Source organism: Pholcus phalangioides, unplaced genomic scaffold (genome assembly GCF_987345545.1).
Source record: "Pholcus phalangioides strain wild (caught in Gottingen) unplaced genomic scaffold, Ppha-v1.0 ptg000009l_1, whole genome shotgun sequence".
NCBI lineage: Eukaryota > Metazoa > Arthropoda > Arachnida > Araneae > Pholcidae > Pholcus > Pholcus phalangioides.
Genome location: NW_028301602.1, coordinates 8,977,411 through 8,992,299, shown reverse-complemented (window position 1 = coordinate 8,992,299; position 14,889 = coordinate 8,977,411). Strand labels below are relative to the sequence as shown.

General features: G+C 40.1%; 1 protein-coding gene and 1 non-coding gene across 6 annotated transcripts in view; one reads left to right on the top strand and one right to left on the bottom strand.

Moving 5' to 3' along the window:
• LOC149081711 (uncharacterized) overlaps positions 1–14,889 on the top strand; it is a 472,262-nt gene that overhangs the window by 432,375 nt on the left and 24,998 nt on the right. For all 5 annotated transcript variants that reach the window (XM_089237128.1, XM_089237127.1, XM_089237129.1 and 2 more), the window contains 2 exons: positions 3,118–4,119; positions 9,893–10,106. In XM_089237128.1, coding sequence (XP_089093254.1) covers positions 3,122–4,119; positions 9,893–10,106 — 1,212 coding nt within the window. In that variant the 5' untranslated portion in view covers positions 3,118–3,121. The remainder of the gene's footprint in view (positions 1–3,117; positions 4,120–9,892; positions 10,107–14,889) is intronic.
• TRNAC-GCA (transfer RNA cysteine (anticodon GCA)) lies at positions 7,995–8,066 on the bottom strand. Its single transcript has one exon. It is a non-coding gene; the product is annotated as a tRNA-Cys (tRNA).

Genomic DNA, 14,889 nt, shown 5'->3' with positions numbered 1-14,889 from the left:
CTACCAGGAACTTGTTTTATCCTTACTGTATTATATATAATACACATACCTCCCCCCACTTTTAAAAACGGGGCCACATCTTGATATATCCATCATTCATACTGAAAAATAACACAATTTAATTAAGAAAATGTCGATTCCCTTAAAAAAAAAATAAATGGACAATATCTTCGGCCTTGAGCCATTATTATTTACTTCTAATCAAATCCGAATATTAATTATTAATTAGTTCTTTAATTATTATGCATAGATATATTAATTTTTTCTCCTTTCTTCTTTTGACCCGATCTTCTTTCATTGCAGAAGTGAAAAAAATAAATGATAAATACTGATGATGGCGAAAAAATATATACATCCATATACTATCTTACTCACAACGGAATGTGTTTCATTGTTAAGCGCGTGGCCTTGTTTGTTCATCGCGGAAATGGTGTTCGGTTTCTTCCATAAATCTTTCGTGACACGGTAAATTACTCCGGCTAATTGATTTCTGACGTTATTCTAATTATTACTGAATACCCGGCTCTGTTGAGACAGTTGTCGTCTCTGTATGCACCAGAATTGGAAGGGAAAAGCACAACAACTACGCGTGAGGGCTTCAGATTACTGATTAGGGCAATCGAGATTGATGTTTTCAATGAAGTCTCTCCCTCTGTTAGGGAAGTAGGACTCATAAGTTGAGTTCAATGCTCATTCTAATTTTAATTAATTTTCATTTAGCCCTTTAATTGGCAAGCATTGAAATTGTCCGGAGGCGAAAAATTTTGAGGGAGTTATATTAAGCAAATGAGTTACCCTGAATGCTGTTACGTGCCGAAAAAATGTTATTGTCCATGTTTAAAAATATATAAAATGTTGAACTTCAGAGCACTGTATTTATACGATTTACACACAACACACATCAGGGGTCTTCTACCTTTCAGGTATTGCAGTTCAAAATAAACTTTCCGAAAGGGACACCAAATCATATCGCGATATTCTCGGTTATTAAATGGGGGGGGGGGGGGAGGGGGTATCCCGAAACTTTCTGGACAGTTTTATTTGCTCTGAATTTATTTATTTCGTTAAATTTGAATTTTTATTTACTTTCAAATAACTTCCCTTCTGCAATTATTTCTTTCAGCAATTCTGTAATTACTTTTTCATTAATTGAAATTTTAATTAGTTATGAAATTTTTTTCAAAAATTCTGAAATTATTTCTTTTATTATGATGGTTTTTTTTAGCATTTCTATAAATTCTGTAATTATGTATACTTCTAGGATGCCGAATTTGGGTTCTCGAAATATGTAGCCTATATCAAATCATAGGCCTTTAGACCAAAGACTAGCAAAATACCGAACAAATCTGTCAACCACTCACCTATGTGGATATTACCAGCTCAGTACCTACAGTATTTAGAGTATATTAGAGTACTTCCCTGCGCAGTCAAATATTTTACGCTCCTACGTCTGACCCAACTTCGAGGGAGAAATAGTTCATATTATTAACTTCATTTTATTTTTCCACGCTCCATCAAATTTTTCCGCTTCATTTAGCTGCTTATGCTGCACAAGCCCAAAACTTTGGAAATAAATTGGTTGCATCATTTCAATTCAATTACAGTTAAATGTTATAGTTTTCCTGCGGAACCCCCTATACCATCTTCGTGGACTATGGTTTGAGAAATACTTATTTCCGATGTTCAATTTTGCATTTACGTAAATTCCACAATATCATCCGATATTGATAAATTACCACCAGAACAGTACTTGGAGGCTTTCCGGACAGAACGATGAAATTAGATGGAGTATGTTCTAGACCAGCGGTTCTCAACCTTTTTCGACTCGCGGAACCCTTTTCAGTATGTAATTTCTATGGCGTAGCCCTGATTCGAGAAGCCCTTTTTTTGTACATAATTTTTATGGCAGAACCTTGTAGGCCTCTCTTATTTACTTATCTATCAAATTTACAGATTAATTTTATTTTCCTCGAGCCGCCGCGGAGCTCCTGGAAGGTGCACACGGAGCACCAGTTGAGAACCGCTGTTCTAGACCATAGTTTCCCAACCTTTTTTATACCATCGCGCCCTTCTTCAGAAATTTTTTCTCCCTCGCCCCCCCCCAACATAATCTAACCCATAAAATCCTATGTTATACTCGTAGCTTCTACCGCCCCCCCTGGAACATTACATCGCCCTCCCAGGGGGCGTTAACGCCCACGTTGGGAATCACTGTTCTAGACTAAACACAGCAAGTAAACAGCCAGAGCAGATGATCAAACTCTTGACGTTCGTGGCATCTTTAGGAATTTCAAACATTTCGCTGTACCCCCTGCTTAATATAGAGGCATTGAAATAGCCATGGCGCATTGGTTATGAATCACAGCTTTACTATAACGTTCAACATGATTCGTGACTTTACGATCGAAATATCCTGCGATACCCATGCTTAATCTCAAAACATTAACGGCTAGAATAGAAACGAACAGGACACAGGCTTGGGACACGCGCTTTAGAAGTCTCATAGATGTTGGGAATGCACTTTGCAACAAGAACAAAAGTATAATTTTTGACAATCGTCAAGTAAAATTTTCCTGCGGTCTTAAACACAATCCTAGGATCTCTACTATGTTACATGAATATACCATGGCACACTGTTTTGTATTCACTGCACCAGAATATTACATAGCTCATGGTCACGTGAATCTTTCATCATGCCCCCCCCCCACACATCCTTCAGCAGGAGCCCCCAGGCTGGGATCTTTGGTGAGCCTCCCTCCCAAACCAGACTTTTCGCATGCCCTGTCAGCCCCACATTTGTGGGGGCTCATTCTTTCGTGACCAACCATTACCTCTTAGAAATACGGCCAGTCAACACTATCTAGGAAGTAATGCACCAACCGGAAACCCTGCAATTCTCACACAATCTGAGACTGTTGAAAAAGGGGGGTACTTTCGATTCGTTAACTCTGTGATGTAGTTTGTGATATATGTTTTAAATTTTTTTTAATTTTAATTTCTTGAAAGTTTTGAAATGTGCTCTTGGAAAAAATGCACGAGTTTTGAATTTGCATGAATAGTTAATACGTGATGCAATTACGATGAATGGCTAGAATGATTCTTTTTCCTCTCTTCCAGGAGGATGTCATCTAAAAGAAAGAGTCCTCCAACCAAGCTCAGCTCGGACGAACTAAGTAATGATCATTACCAGCAACGCTTGGCGATCGCCACTGGAAGGACGACCAAATCACCGACAGACGGAACCCAAACCGACCGGAACTTCCGGCACCACTTGCATCCAGAGTTAGCTATATCCACCATTCCAGAAGTCGAAGAAAACAACCTGAGCAGCGTCGACCTATCGCCTCGTCAAGAAGTCGACGACGAGGAGGACGACGAAGAAGAAGAGGACGACGAAGAGGAAGAGGACGACGTATCGGGATACTTTCTGAACCACTTCGAGGAAGACTTCAACATGACTTCGCCACCGAACTTGTCGTGTCCAGGCTCATCGCCTCACCAAAACAACAGCAACAACAACGACCCGGACGCCGAATCGGACAGCGTCCTAAGTGAGATCGCGGACGGACGAGCGTCCACCGCTTCGGCCAGTGATTCGTCCTTCACCCCGCACCATCACAGGAAGCAGAGGCTGCTCCAGAGCGTATCCAAGTCATGCGGTAGCTCTTCGACGGCCGGTGGTGCGGCGATGAACTCCAACCTGGACTCCGAATCCGATTCCGACGCTGGATGCTATAGCGGCGGCAGCGAGAGCGGACTCGTCATTGATGTGTCGCAGAATTGTGTCGCGGACGGACGTGCCAGGCATGTCAGCGATTCGACGAATTACGACATTACGACCACCATCGGAAGTAATAACACTACCACCGCCGCCGCCATCATCACGACGTCACCGCCACCTTCCGGGGTTTGTGATATTTCCCGACAACCTCCGGGTCACCACAACAAGAGATCCATGGATGATGTACTTAAGAAACTTACCTCCAAAATGAACAGCAGTGCTTCCCTCAGTGATTCTTACCAGAATTGCGACGTCTCTGGATGTGGTGGTGCTGGCAGTGAAAGCGAGAAATCATCGACGATGGAACTTATGTCCAGGACGAGTCCCACAGCTCATAGGTGAGTGTCCATCAACCATGAGGTCAGATATTCTCCAGCAGGATAATATGGGATGAAGTGGTTTTTTCCCGTAAAATACGGGAACACGCACTGACCATTACTACATAATAACTGGCCCCTCGGACACAGCTATCTGGATCCTCACCTGTTCTCCATTTGAGTTTCATGTTGTCTCTATATCACATCTACTTAAAAACAACTTCATCGGGCTGCCCCTATTAGTAAGAGCCTCGGGTTGGCCCTTTTATAAGACGCGGGGCCGGTGCGAAAATAATTACGATGCTCCTTAGCCCCGATTTTTCTTCATTTTGTGGTGGGGAGGATCTGTATCCAAAGATTCGTGCATTATTAGAGAATATACTGTAATGCTGAAAAATATCTATTCAAAAATAAATATTCAGGATTAATGTTTTAAAAGAAACATCCCAGAATTGATGAAAATTCAAAATTAATGCGAGAAAAAATCCCAGAATAGATGGAAATTTATAATTAATAAAAAGTAAATACAAGTCGATCCCGCTTATAACGTTCCCACTTAGACCCGCTTAGGACGACTTATTTTCGTGGTTCCAATAACTAATTCTCATTGAGATTTCCCGTTTGAAGCGTTTTTCCGCTTACAAGTTTTTTTTATAAGGGTATTTTGTGAAACGTTATAAGCGGCATCCACTGTAAATCCCAGAACTAATGAAAATTCAGAATTAGAGAGAAAATATCAAAGGAAAAAAAAAATTTTTTTTTTTGTATATATGTATACATTTTTTTCACTTCTAAATTTTTTCTAAGTAGGGGGCCTCCCAAACCGCGGGGCCCGATGCGACCGTACTGTCACGCACCCCTAAGGGCGGCTCTGGTTGCAGAATGTACAGAAAATACTAGAAAAAAATATTCAAAAATTTGCACACACTGAACAGAAGTCAATGAAGGAAAATAATTTTTTTTCTTAAAGTTATCATGATTAATGAAAATACGTAATTATTTAATTAAAAAATATATGTGAAAAATCGGACACACAGGCTGGTCCATTTCCATGTGTTTCGGTGGGTAGGTTTTTTTTTTTTAATTAGAACTTTTACTTGAAGGTTCATTAGAAGAGCCCGACCGTAATATAAGGGGCCCTGGACAAAGCCTCAGGTAGCTTCGACGGTCAAAGATGTTTGGTCAGTGTTGTTGGAATTTTGGGAGGAGGGGGGGGGGCAGGCATATGCCCCACTTACCCATGCAGAAATCAGGTCGAATCAACGACCAAGGATGAACATCAAGTTCATTGTTGTTCTAATTGCTTCTTAATTTAGAGCTTTATAAAGGAGTCAAAGTCAGAATTGAATATATATGAGTTTCATGTTTTTAGGGCCCTGAGAATTCGCGGTCCCTTGCTGCAGCACTCTTCTCGGTGTTCCTTGTTGTTGGGAAAACTGTGTCTTTACCGAGTAAAAGTGCAGATGACTGAATTGAATTTTTAATCGTCTTTATCTAAAATTCACTGTGATTTGACTGCCCTTTGGGCCTTTCGAAAATTTCTGACATTCATCGGACATTAAATTTTGAGGTGTCCAATCGTTGAAGTTGGATCCAGCTTAATATAGACATACCTATCCTTACAACCGGAGCCCGAACCCCTGAGATAATATTTTTGGCGGGCGTCAGGCCGGGATTTTTCACTTCCAAGGAATATATTCTGTGTGAAAAAAAATTAATTTGGGATTCATTCCGGGCCTCTGGACTAGAGCCCTGCCAGCACCTTCCTTATTGGGAGGTGAGAGAGAGAGATATGGATAATAACCTTCAAAAATATGGCGAAAATTGAACATGCCGACAGACAGAAATTATAATTATTCAAACAATGTAATAAGAAAAATATGCGTTAATGGACGAGATTTATGTGGCATCTTTCTAATTAGTTCTATTGTAGGTGAATTAGATCGTCATACGCATGTGATAAAAGGTGTTCTATTGTGTTATTCAACGGCACACATGTATCATTAGTGCATATGTTTGTTGAAGGGACATATACAAAAGAGAGGAAAAATCCATTGTCTCTTAGCTATTGTTCGGAATAGACTGTGGTTGGAGCATTGTCTCTTCCCCCCTTTTGTTATGTTTTATTCCTTTTTCTGTTCAACCAGCCAATCACGGTCTTTCTTTCTCTACATTGTTTTAAGTAACACATGCAAGTTTCCGCAACAAATGAAATAACCGTAACACCTGCTTAAACGTCACGGTGATAAGATTATTGCCCATTTGTAGTGTTAAGTGAGTTCTGTGTTGAAGGAAGTGCAGTATGATGAAATTTGGCGACATGCACACAATCAAACCCCCGTTATAAAGAACTTCAAGAGACCGAAAATTTGATTCGTTATAACTGATCTGAGAGTACGTCCAGTGAAATTTTTCATTTGTTTCAAGTTCTTTTAACCTATCAGCAACGACGTTTCATCTTTAGGTCATAATAATCCGAGCCCTAGTTATAAGTAAGCCTTGTGCATTATGGTGGGGTTCGACTTTATGGATTCAAAATTTTGTTGTTTTTATGTTTGAATGATATAATGGAAATCTAGAGGTCTTTGATTGAACCTGGAATTATATACAGGGTGATTATAATTAAAGTTCCCGTACTTGGAGTAGTTATTGAATCCGAATACAGCCAAATTTTCAGAATATCTTAATGAGATCATGGGAAGAGAGATTTATGCAATAAAAAATAGTTCCATTTTTGACCACAAGGGGAATAAGTGAGCCGCTGTGGTGGTCGAGTGGTTATAGCGAAGGATTCACATCGCGGGGACCGGGTTCGAGCCCCACCGTCGCTACAGTGGTGGTTGGCTGAAGTTGATTTTCTGTGGTTCGCAAATGCGAGCCGACCTCCCCGTTGAAAAGTCTCGCCGCAGAGAGCAACAGGCCTACAGACAGTAAAAATATTCGCTGCTGAAATATAGATGGCAGCACTGAAAAATCATGCACAACACTAGATACGCACTCATACTGTTAGGTACACACACTTACGCTTCTGGCACAACTCACTAGGCAGTAAATTGCCCACGGCGATAGTCCTGAGTTGTGTTCCGTTTGAAAGAAAGAAAAGAAGTATGGAGTGTTTTTATTGAATTTTCTTTTTCCCCCATGGGCCATATAGCGTATATACCAAGCTTCGGTTGAATACCTCCATCAGAACGGGCGCTGTATAGGTCTAAGCAGTGCCAGTATTCTGAAACATTCAAACCTATGTAGCGCCCGTTCTGGTGGACGTATTCCATTGAAACTCGATATATTTGCTATATGGACCATGGGGAGAAAAAAGCACTCCTTATTCACCTGGTGGTAAAAAATTGAAGGTTTTTTATTACGTAAATCTCTATCTCATGGTCTCATTAAGATATCCTGAAAATTGGGCTGCATTTGAATGAATAGTTTTGAGGAAAAACTACTCTTTTAGAGTATACAGGAACTTTAATTGTACTCACCCTGTATATTACCAACGAAACCTCGAGGGATCGGGTCCTATACATTGTGAAGCAGATTCTCAAGTTGTTTTTTAATCGGGGACAACGTTCTTACTCAGTAAATTCTAAGTTGTTTTATTGTGACAATTTTTTAATCTTAAGATACATGGGCTCCTTTATAGGCCACAGATATCTCCGTCGTCCCTTTATAAAGGCCATGCTACTGTATAATCCAGTCGCATTATACAAATACAACGCCACAACAGGCAAAATGGCCATCGAGGTAGCTGAGAAAAAGATGCCCATAAAAATATGGTTGTCATATATGTGCAAAAAAAAAAAAAAAAAGCAAACCAATTAGAAATGCAATTAACAAAAATTATAATCAATATATATACACACACACACACACACACACGTAAAAGTACTTTCACTAGGGGGCACCCGGGTTTGAACCGGGGACCTCTCGATCTGCAGTCGAATGCTCTACCACTGAGCTATACCCCCGATTATCAATGGATGAATGAAAACACATGAAAGCATCGTTGCTAACTTTGTGATTTTACCAGCGGCTGAAAGAATGAAAAAAGTCTGTAGAACGGAATGAAGTCATTGGGCCTTTGGACAAAAATTTGCTATCTACTACAAAAATTACACACGTGCCACTAGGCAAATGAGAGTTAGAAACCCCTGGATTAGATGCTTTAAAAATAAATGAAGTTCCAATTTTTTCCTGATCCAGATATTCACCCATATTAAACGTACAATTTTATTTTTTTTTCAAGCTGATGATTTTTTCACAATTAATGGCTCATATTGAAAGCCGGAAAAATCACTTTAAAAAAACCTATTCAACAAAACATTTTTTAACAAATTATCGAAATCACAGTCACACATGCTCCGCAACAAAGAGTTGCTAGATTTGGGACATCTACCATTGAGTTCAAAATATAAAATGGAAAGAATATGATCTAACCTTACGTGCAAAGGTGATTCTGTATTTTTATCTTCAGCGGTAGTGGCTGCAGTAACGAATATTATAAGAACCCTTTGCACATAATATAATATAAAGCTATGTTTTTAAAATCAAATTTATTTGTAAACACAAATTTTAAAAAATATTATGGTACTCATTAAATTTTTTAATTCCCAAAAATATTCATTTCATGCAAAAAAACATGAAAATTACTTCAAAAAAATTTAAACATAGCGTCGCGCAAATGCAGCGTCAGTCGGAAAAATAGGTTAAAGGTTAATTCACCCCCATAAGTAAGTGGATGAGGCAGAAGTCGCATCTCAAAAAGGACCTGTTTTCTGAGGGAACGGGAGAGTGATATCATTTCAATAAAAGTTTTACTGCACTTTGCGGCACAATAAATGAGTAATAAGTGAAATGAAGAAAAAAACGGGGTAAGTCACTAAGGTAAAAGTCACTACTCTATGTCCAGAGTTTCCAAACATATTTGTCTCATCGCCCCCTCCGCAGAAAAAATTTCCCCCATCGTTTGCTGTGCTAGGAGAAGCCTTTTTCGTCCTCCCTTGGTCTCAGTGTCGTCTTAAAGCATGGTAACCCGGGGGGGGGGGGGGGGGGGGCTCACAAAAATGAGATCTGATTGAAATTTTTTTTTTTGGGAGTAAGCATGCAAATTTGTAGGTAAGAATTTTTAGCCAGGTCGGACATCAGAAAACTCATACCAGGGGACCCATGATACTCTTAAGACGACCCTGCTTGGTCTGTTTCATCCCCCAACTTCGAGAAACACTGCTCTATCCAGAAACAGAAAAGCTAACATGCAGCGCCTAATCTTCCATTAAAAGACCACCTCTCCGAATGGCCTGCTCTTTTTGAATAACTAAATGAGGCTCTCTTTCGTGGAAGATTTCGCAATACATACATATATATACAGTCGAATCCCATTATAACGAACTCCAAGAGACCGAAGAAATCACTTCGCTAAAACTAAATTTCGTTTTAAAGGAATTCCAGGTCTTTGCAATATTCAAACTTATCTAGGGGCGATTAGAAAAGGGTTCGTTAAAACGAGATTTTGCTATAACGGTATCCGTTAAAACAGGATTCCTCTGTATATATATCTTTTTTTTCCCCCTGCAGTTATGTATGAATATTAAACATATTTAGAGATGTCGTTAGTTACTGTTTGATAAAAGGTCAAAGACGATACATGATGATTCCTTTAACCTGACAGATGTTGGCTATTGACAGACATTGTCCAGAAAATAACAATAAATATGTCTCTTTTACGAATGTATGGCTAAATTGGAAGCCCACCATGAATTTTTGTTAATTTAATTTCTGTTTCGGTGTCCTATAGGAAAGGGAGCACGGGATCACCGACGTGTTTCGTCTCGGCCAGGAGGCAACAGCAACAGAGCATAGCCTCAGGTGTAGAGGGTACAGCTGAGGCCCTAAAGGCTGCTTTAAAAGGCGACGACCTCGACGAGAAGGAGAGGCTCCTCGGCGAAATGATTGCTCAGCTGCAAGGACTTAGGGAACAGTTCGTGCGCGAGCAAGAATCTCAGATCAAGGTGAGTTTTTCATTCAATCAGAGAAAATAACTGTTGGAAGATGGCGCCAGTTGCCGTCCAATGTAATATACATTTCACGTGCGGCTCTTCTCAGTGCTTCTTTATGTGTTATAATTATGTATTCATTCAATGGATTGGGTGTCCACCGAGTTTCGTGAGTCTCCTCTAACTGGAGTTCTGAGATCTCTCGCAATTTTATTTCAATAATTTATGATTAGATTGCAATTTCGAATTCCTTGGATTATTTTAATAATTTTGTTTTTATGTTTTAATTTTTATTTATTTATTTGGACGTTGACCCCCCTGGCCAGGATCTTTAACGGTCACCTGTTCTGGCAAAATACAGGTTGGGCAAAAAAATCCGTAGAAACTTTAAAAATTCATAAAAACTGCAGTCGGAGGCGATGGGGCCCCCGGCGGGGGGTGGGTCCTGTGGCTTACGGGCCGGGGATGCCTGCCGGGCCCGGACATCAAGAGGGTTTTCCCAGCATGGCCCAGCCGCTAGGTAATCTGCTTCAGAGTGAGGGCCATGCTTGGTGTTAGTGTTTGTTGTCCTTTTCGTGGGTCAGAGGTCCTGTGGCGCAGTGCCGGCGGCGTTCGGCCCATGATCTTGGTGGCTTACGCGGCTTTTTCTTTTTTTTTTCCAGCATGGCCCAGCCGCAAGGTAGCCTGCTTATATCCCAAAAGGGACGAGCGGGGGCAATGTTTGGTGTTTGCATAAAAACCGGAAAAATAACCGAAATAAAAAACGGTTTGCAGGGTTAGCATTCCAAGGTCACTGGAATTTTTTTAAGACAGGAAAAAATATTAACTCACAAACAGCCGATAAATGGCGCTGACGTGCACAAGTCGAAGAAGAGATACGGAAATAACGAGCAGAGTGCCTCCAAATCGTTTATTACAGCAGTATGTGCATGACCACCACCACCACAGGGGATGATACATTGCAGGCAAGTCACTAATCCAGCAACGGCAGAGTGCAGCAGGTCCACATACACGGTTTACAACAGTGAACTGATTGTGGATTAGGAGCGCAAGTTCTTATAACCGTCTCATTTGCATATTCCCACCGAAGTCGCTCGTACCAGCTCCACCTATCGGCTATTTTGTAGTTATTTTTTTCTGTCTTAAAAAAATTCCTGTGACCTAGCGATGCTAACCTAGCAAACCGTTTTTCTTTTCAGTTATTTTCCCGGTTTTTATTCATTTTTAAAGCTTCTACGGACCACCCTGTACTAAAGCAGTCAGCTCTGCCGTAAAGGCTCAAGAGTGGACAGGGCTACAAGTATCCCAGAGGTTATTTTTTCTAGTTCTGCTTTTCTTATCAAAAGGGTCCCTTTCAAGCTCGGGTTTCCAGGGCTCCCCGCAGTCCCTTCTACGTAGTTAACGGCCCTGTGAAATGATGGTTCTTGCTTTGATACAGTATTAATAGGTGTTTTTCACGGAAAGGTGGGCTTCCGGGGGGGGGGGGCTGTGCAAAATCCTGGTCTGGAAGTCCCGGCTCCAGGCCTCGTGCTTTTCTTGGGTGTGGGTGAAAAAACGAAAAAAAAGCATTTTATTTGTTTGAGGTTTGATTTTCCTCTTCCGTGTGTAAGCAATGGCGGGTAAAAATAAGCGGTAAGTACTCGATGTAAGTTAAAAATCCTTCCGATCCATAAATCCATGCTCCCGACATCGTTATCACCGTGTAGATGCCCTCTTCTCCGGGTATACAAACAAACCTATTCGTGGGTTCCATAGAAAATAGAGTGGCACCGATCGCTGCAAAAACAATGCCGATGGTGGTGGAAATGTACGATGGCGCCTTTTGAAATACAGCTCGTGACTTGTAGGTTGGGGCGGTTATAACAGCACACCGAGAAAACCGTTTCTTGTTCTTATATTATTATTATTTCCGCCGCATGTCTTAGTGAAAACATTGTTAGAGGGGCAACAGAGAAGAAAGAAATGTGTTTGTGGGGGGAACCACAAAAAACTCTATTTTGCAAGAGCGAACGAAGCCCGATGGAGGGGATGGCCCGCGATGAGAGCTTGTTGATCACTGGGTAGGTTTTTGTTGGCAAGAAGATCTCTTCAATTTTTACCCATAGTATCATCTTTTCTTAAGAAAGGAAAAGAAAAAAAAAAGATGAATCTTTTCTCTTAGGTGTTGAGATAAACGAGATGCGGATAAGCTTTCCTCTGGATGATAAAACATCTCGTGATTGCCAACATGGGAAAAAATCGAAGACGTTTTTCTAGGGGCCCCTTTTGTGTGGTTTTTTTTTTTTTTTTTTTGAAACACGAAGAAAACCCGTTAATTTATCGGGTCGAGCCCCGTGTGTGTTTGTTCAAGTGAGAGTGTCACTTACCCAGCAGCTGTCAAGGTTCACAATTCAGTAATTCTCTCTGCGTTGCTATTTTATGATGGATGAGGTCATGGACGACGTACACAGTGATAATACGAGCATGTACGTATTTGAATGTGTCCATTATTGCTTGTGGTACACAGGGTGATTCTGAAGTAATGGTGCAAATTCTTGGTGATAGAGCACAACAAAACAAAAATTTTATGTCCGAAGATAGATTAAGTCAGTGTTCCTAACCCGTGGGTCGTTACAATTTCGGCCACGGGCTTTCTAGTTTCATCAAAACGAGACATTTTATTTGTAAGACATGTTTGATGTGCATTTTAGAATTCCAAATAGACCCATGGATCGCGAAGTTGATCATGTTGTTGATTTTGTGTCCTGGCTTGAAAAATCAACAACTCCTGTCTTGAGTGAAGCATTTAGAGAGACTCTAAGGCCCTAAACTACTGTGGAAGTGTTGTGAGATTCAGCATTCATTGTCGTTTTCAGTTTTAATTGTTGATTCAAAGTAACATCGTCGATTCAAAATGACATTGTCGGTTTCAATGTTTATTGTTGATTCAAAGTAGCATTGTCAGTTTAATCTTTATTGTCAATTTCAATCTACATTGTCGTTTCAATTTTCATTGTCGATTTCAAGTAGCATAGTTAGTTCCGATATTCATTGTCAATTTTAACTAGCATTGTCAGATCTTCATTGTCGATTTCAAGTAGTGTTGTCGGTTCCAGCATTCATTTTTGTCTATTTCAATTTTTATTGTTGGCTCCAGCATTCATTGACAATTTCAATTTTCAATGTCGGTTCCGGCATTCATTGCCAAATTCAATTTTCATTCCTGATTTTAGGCAGCGTTGTCGATTTCTAGTAGCATTGTTGATTCTAGCATTCTTCATCAATTTCAATCATCGTTGTCAAAATTTCAATCTGCGTTGTCAATTTTAATCGTCGTTGTCAGTTTCTATCTTCATTTTCGGTTCCGGAATTCATTGTCTATTTCAAGTAGCAATGTCGATTTCAAGCAGCACAGTTTGGAAACTACAGTAATAGCATATCAAGTCACCTATATAGACCGCAAGGACCTAAACACGTGAAATGTTGGAATGTTCAGGCCCGTGACAAAAAGTTTTTATTTTAGTGTGCTCTATCCCTCCATTGTATTGACTGCGCAATGGCGATGCAATCCATGTCTCGATCAAATTCAACTCCCTTGACTTTTATATATAGTTGAATGAGGACGAGAGATAAGATTCATTAAAGGTACATCAATCCACGAATGATTGACACGTAGTTCCCTTTCTTTTTTCTGTCGGAGTCGTTGTTCGTGTCATCCAAGATGTTGGCTCCAATCCAATCGCTTCTGGGTGCTCAAAGGGGAAACAGACTCTTTTCCCTCCTTGTTCTTTTATATATATATATATAAGATGAACGGAAAACGAAAAGGATCATCCAATGGTTGGCAGAAAAAGAACAGCTTTTTTAAAACAAAAGATTTTATTTTGGTGGGGCGAAGCTTTTTCTGTTTTGTTTTAAGTATAAAAGACTTTGCTGGGGGTCCCTTTGGGAAACAATTTATGCAACAGTTACGCCCTAAACTATGCGGAATAAAGAAAACAAATTGTTCTTGAGGGGAAATTCCGCTATCTTTAGAATTGGCTTTCCATTGTTTTCGTTTTCTGTGTGTTGTTGAGCTAAATGAGCATATAATCGAATAAATATTCACGGTATTAATTGCTGCTGTTATTTCCGTTGCTTGGGTTTCCGTAATTTTATCTTTTTCTTCTTTTTTTCCGTGACAGTGGAAAAATTGGTTGATTGATTGGTGGAAAGCTTTTCTGCTTGATTAAGATATGGGTTTGAATCCCGCTGAAAATCGAAAAATTGTTTCATGTCGGTGGTTGCGCGCGCGCGCGCGTGTGTGTGTGTGTGTGTGTGTGTTTTTTTTTTGTCTCAGCATTCATTCTTAAATTAAAGCTTCGAACATTTATTGTCGAATTCAAGCTTCGAACATTTATTGTCGAATTCAAGCTTCGAACATTTATTGTCAAATGCAAGCTTCGAACATTTATTGTCGAATTCAAGCTTCGAACATTTATTGTCGAATTCAAGCTTCCGACATTCATTGTTGAATTCAAGCTTCCAATATTCATTGTTGAAATCAGCACTCAACTTCTAGCATTATTTATCAAAATCGGGCTTCTGGCATTCATTGTTGAAATCAAGCCTCCAGCATTCATTGTGGAACTCAAGATTCTAGCATTCATTGAACTCAAGCTTCCAGCATTCATTGAACTCAAGCTTCCAGCATTCATTGAACTCAAGCTTCCAGCATTCATTGAACTCAAGCTTCCAGCATTCATTGAACTCAAGCTTCCAGCATTCATTGAACTCAAGCTTCCAGCATTCATTGAACTCAAGCTTCCAGCATTCATTG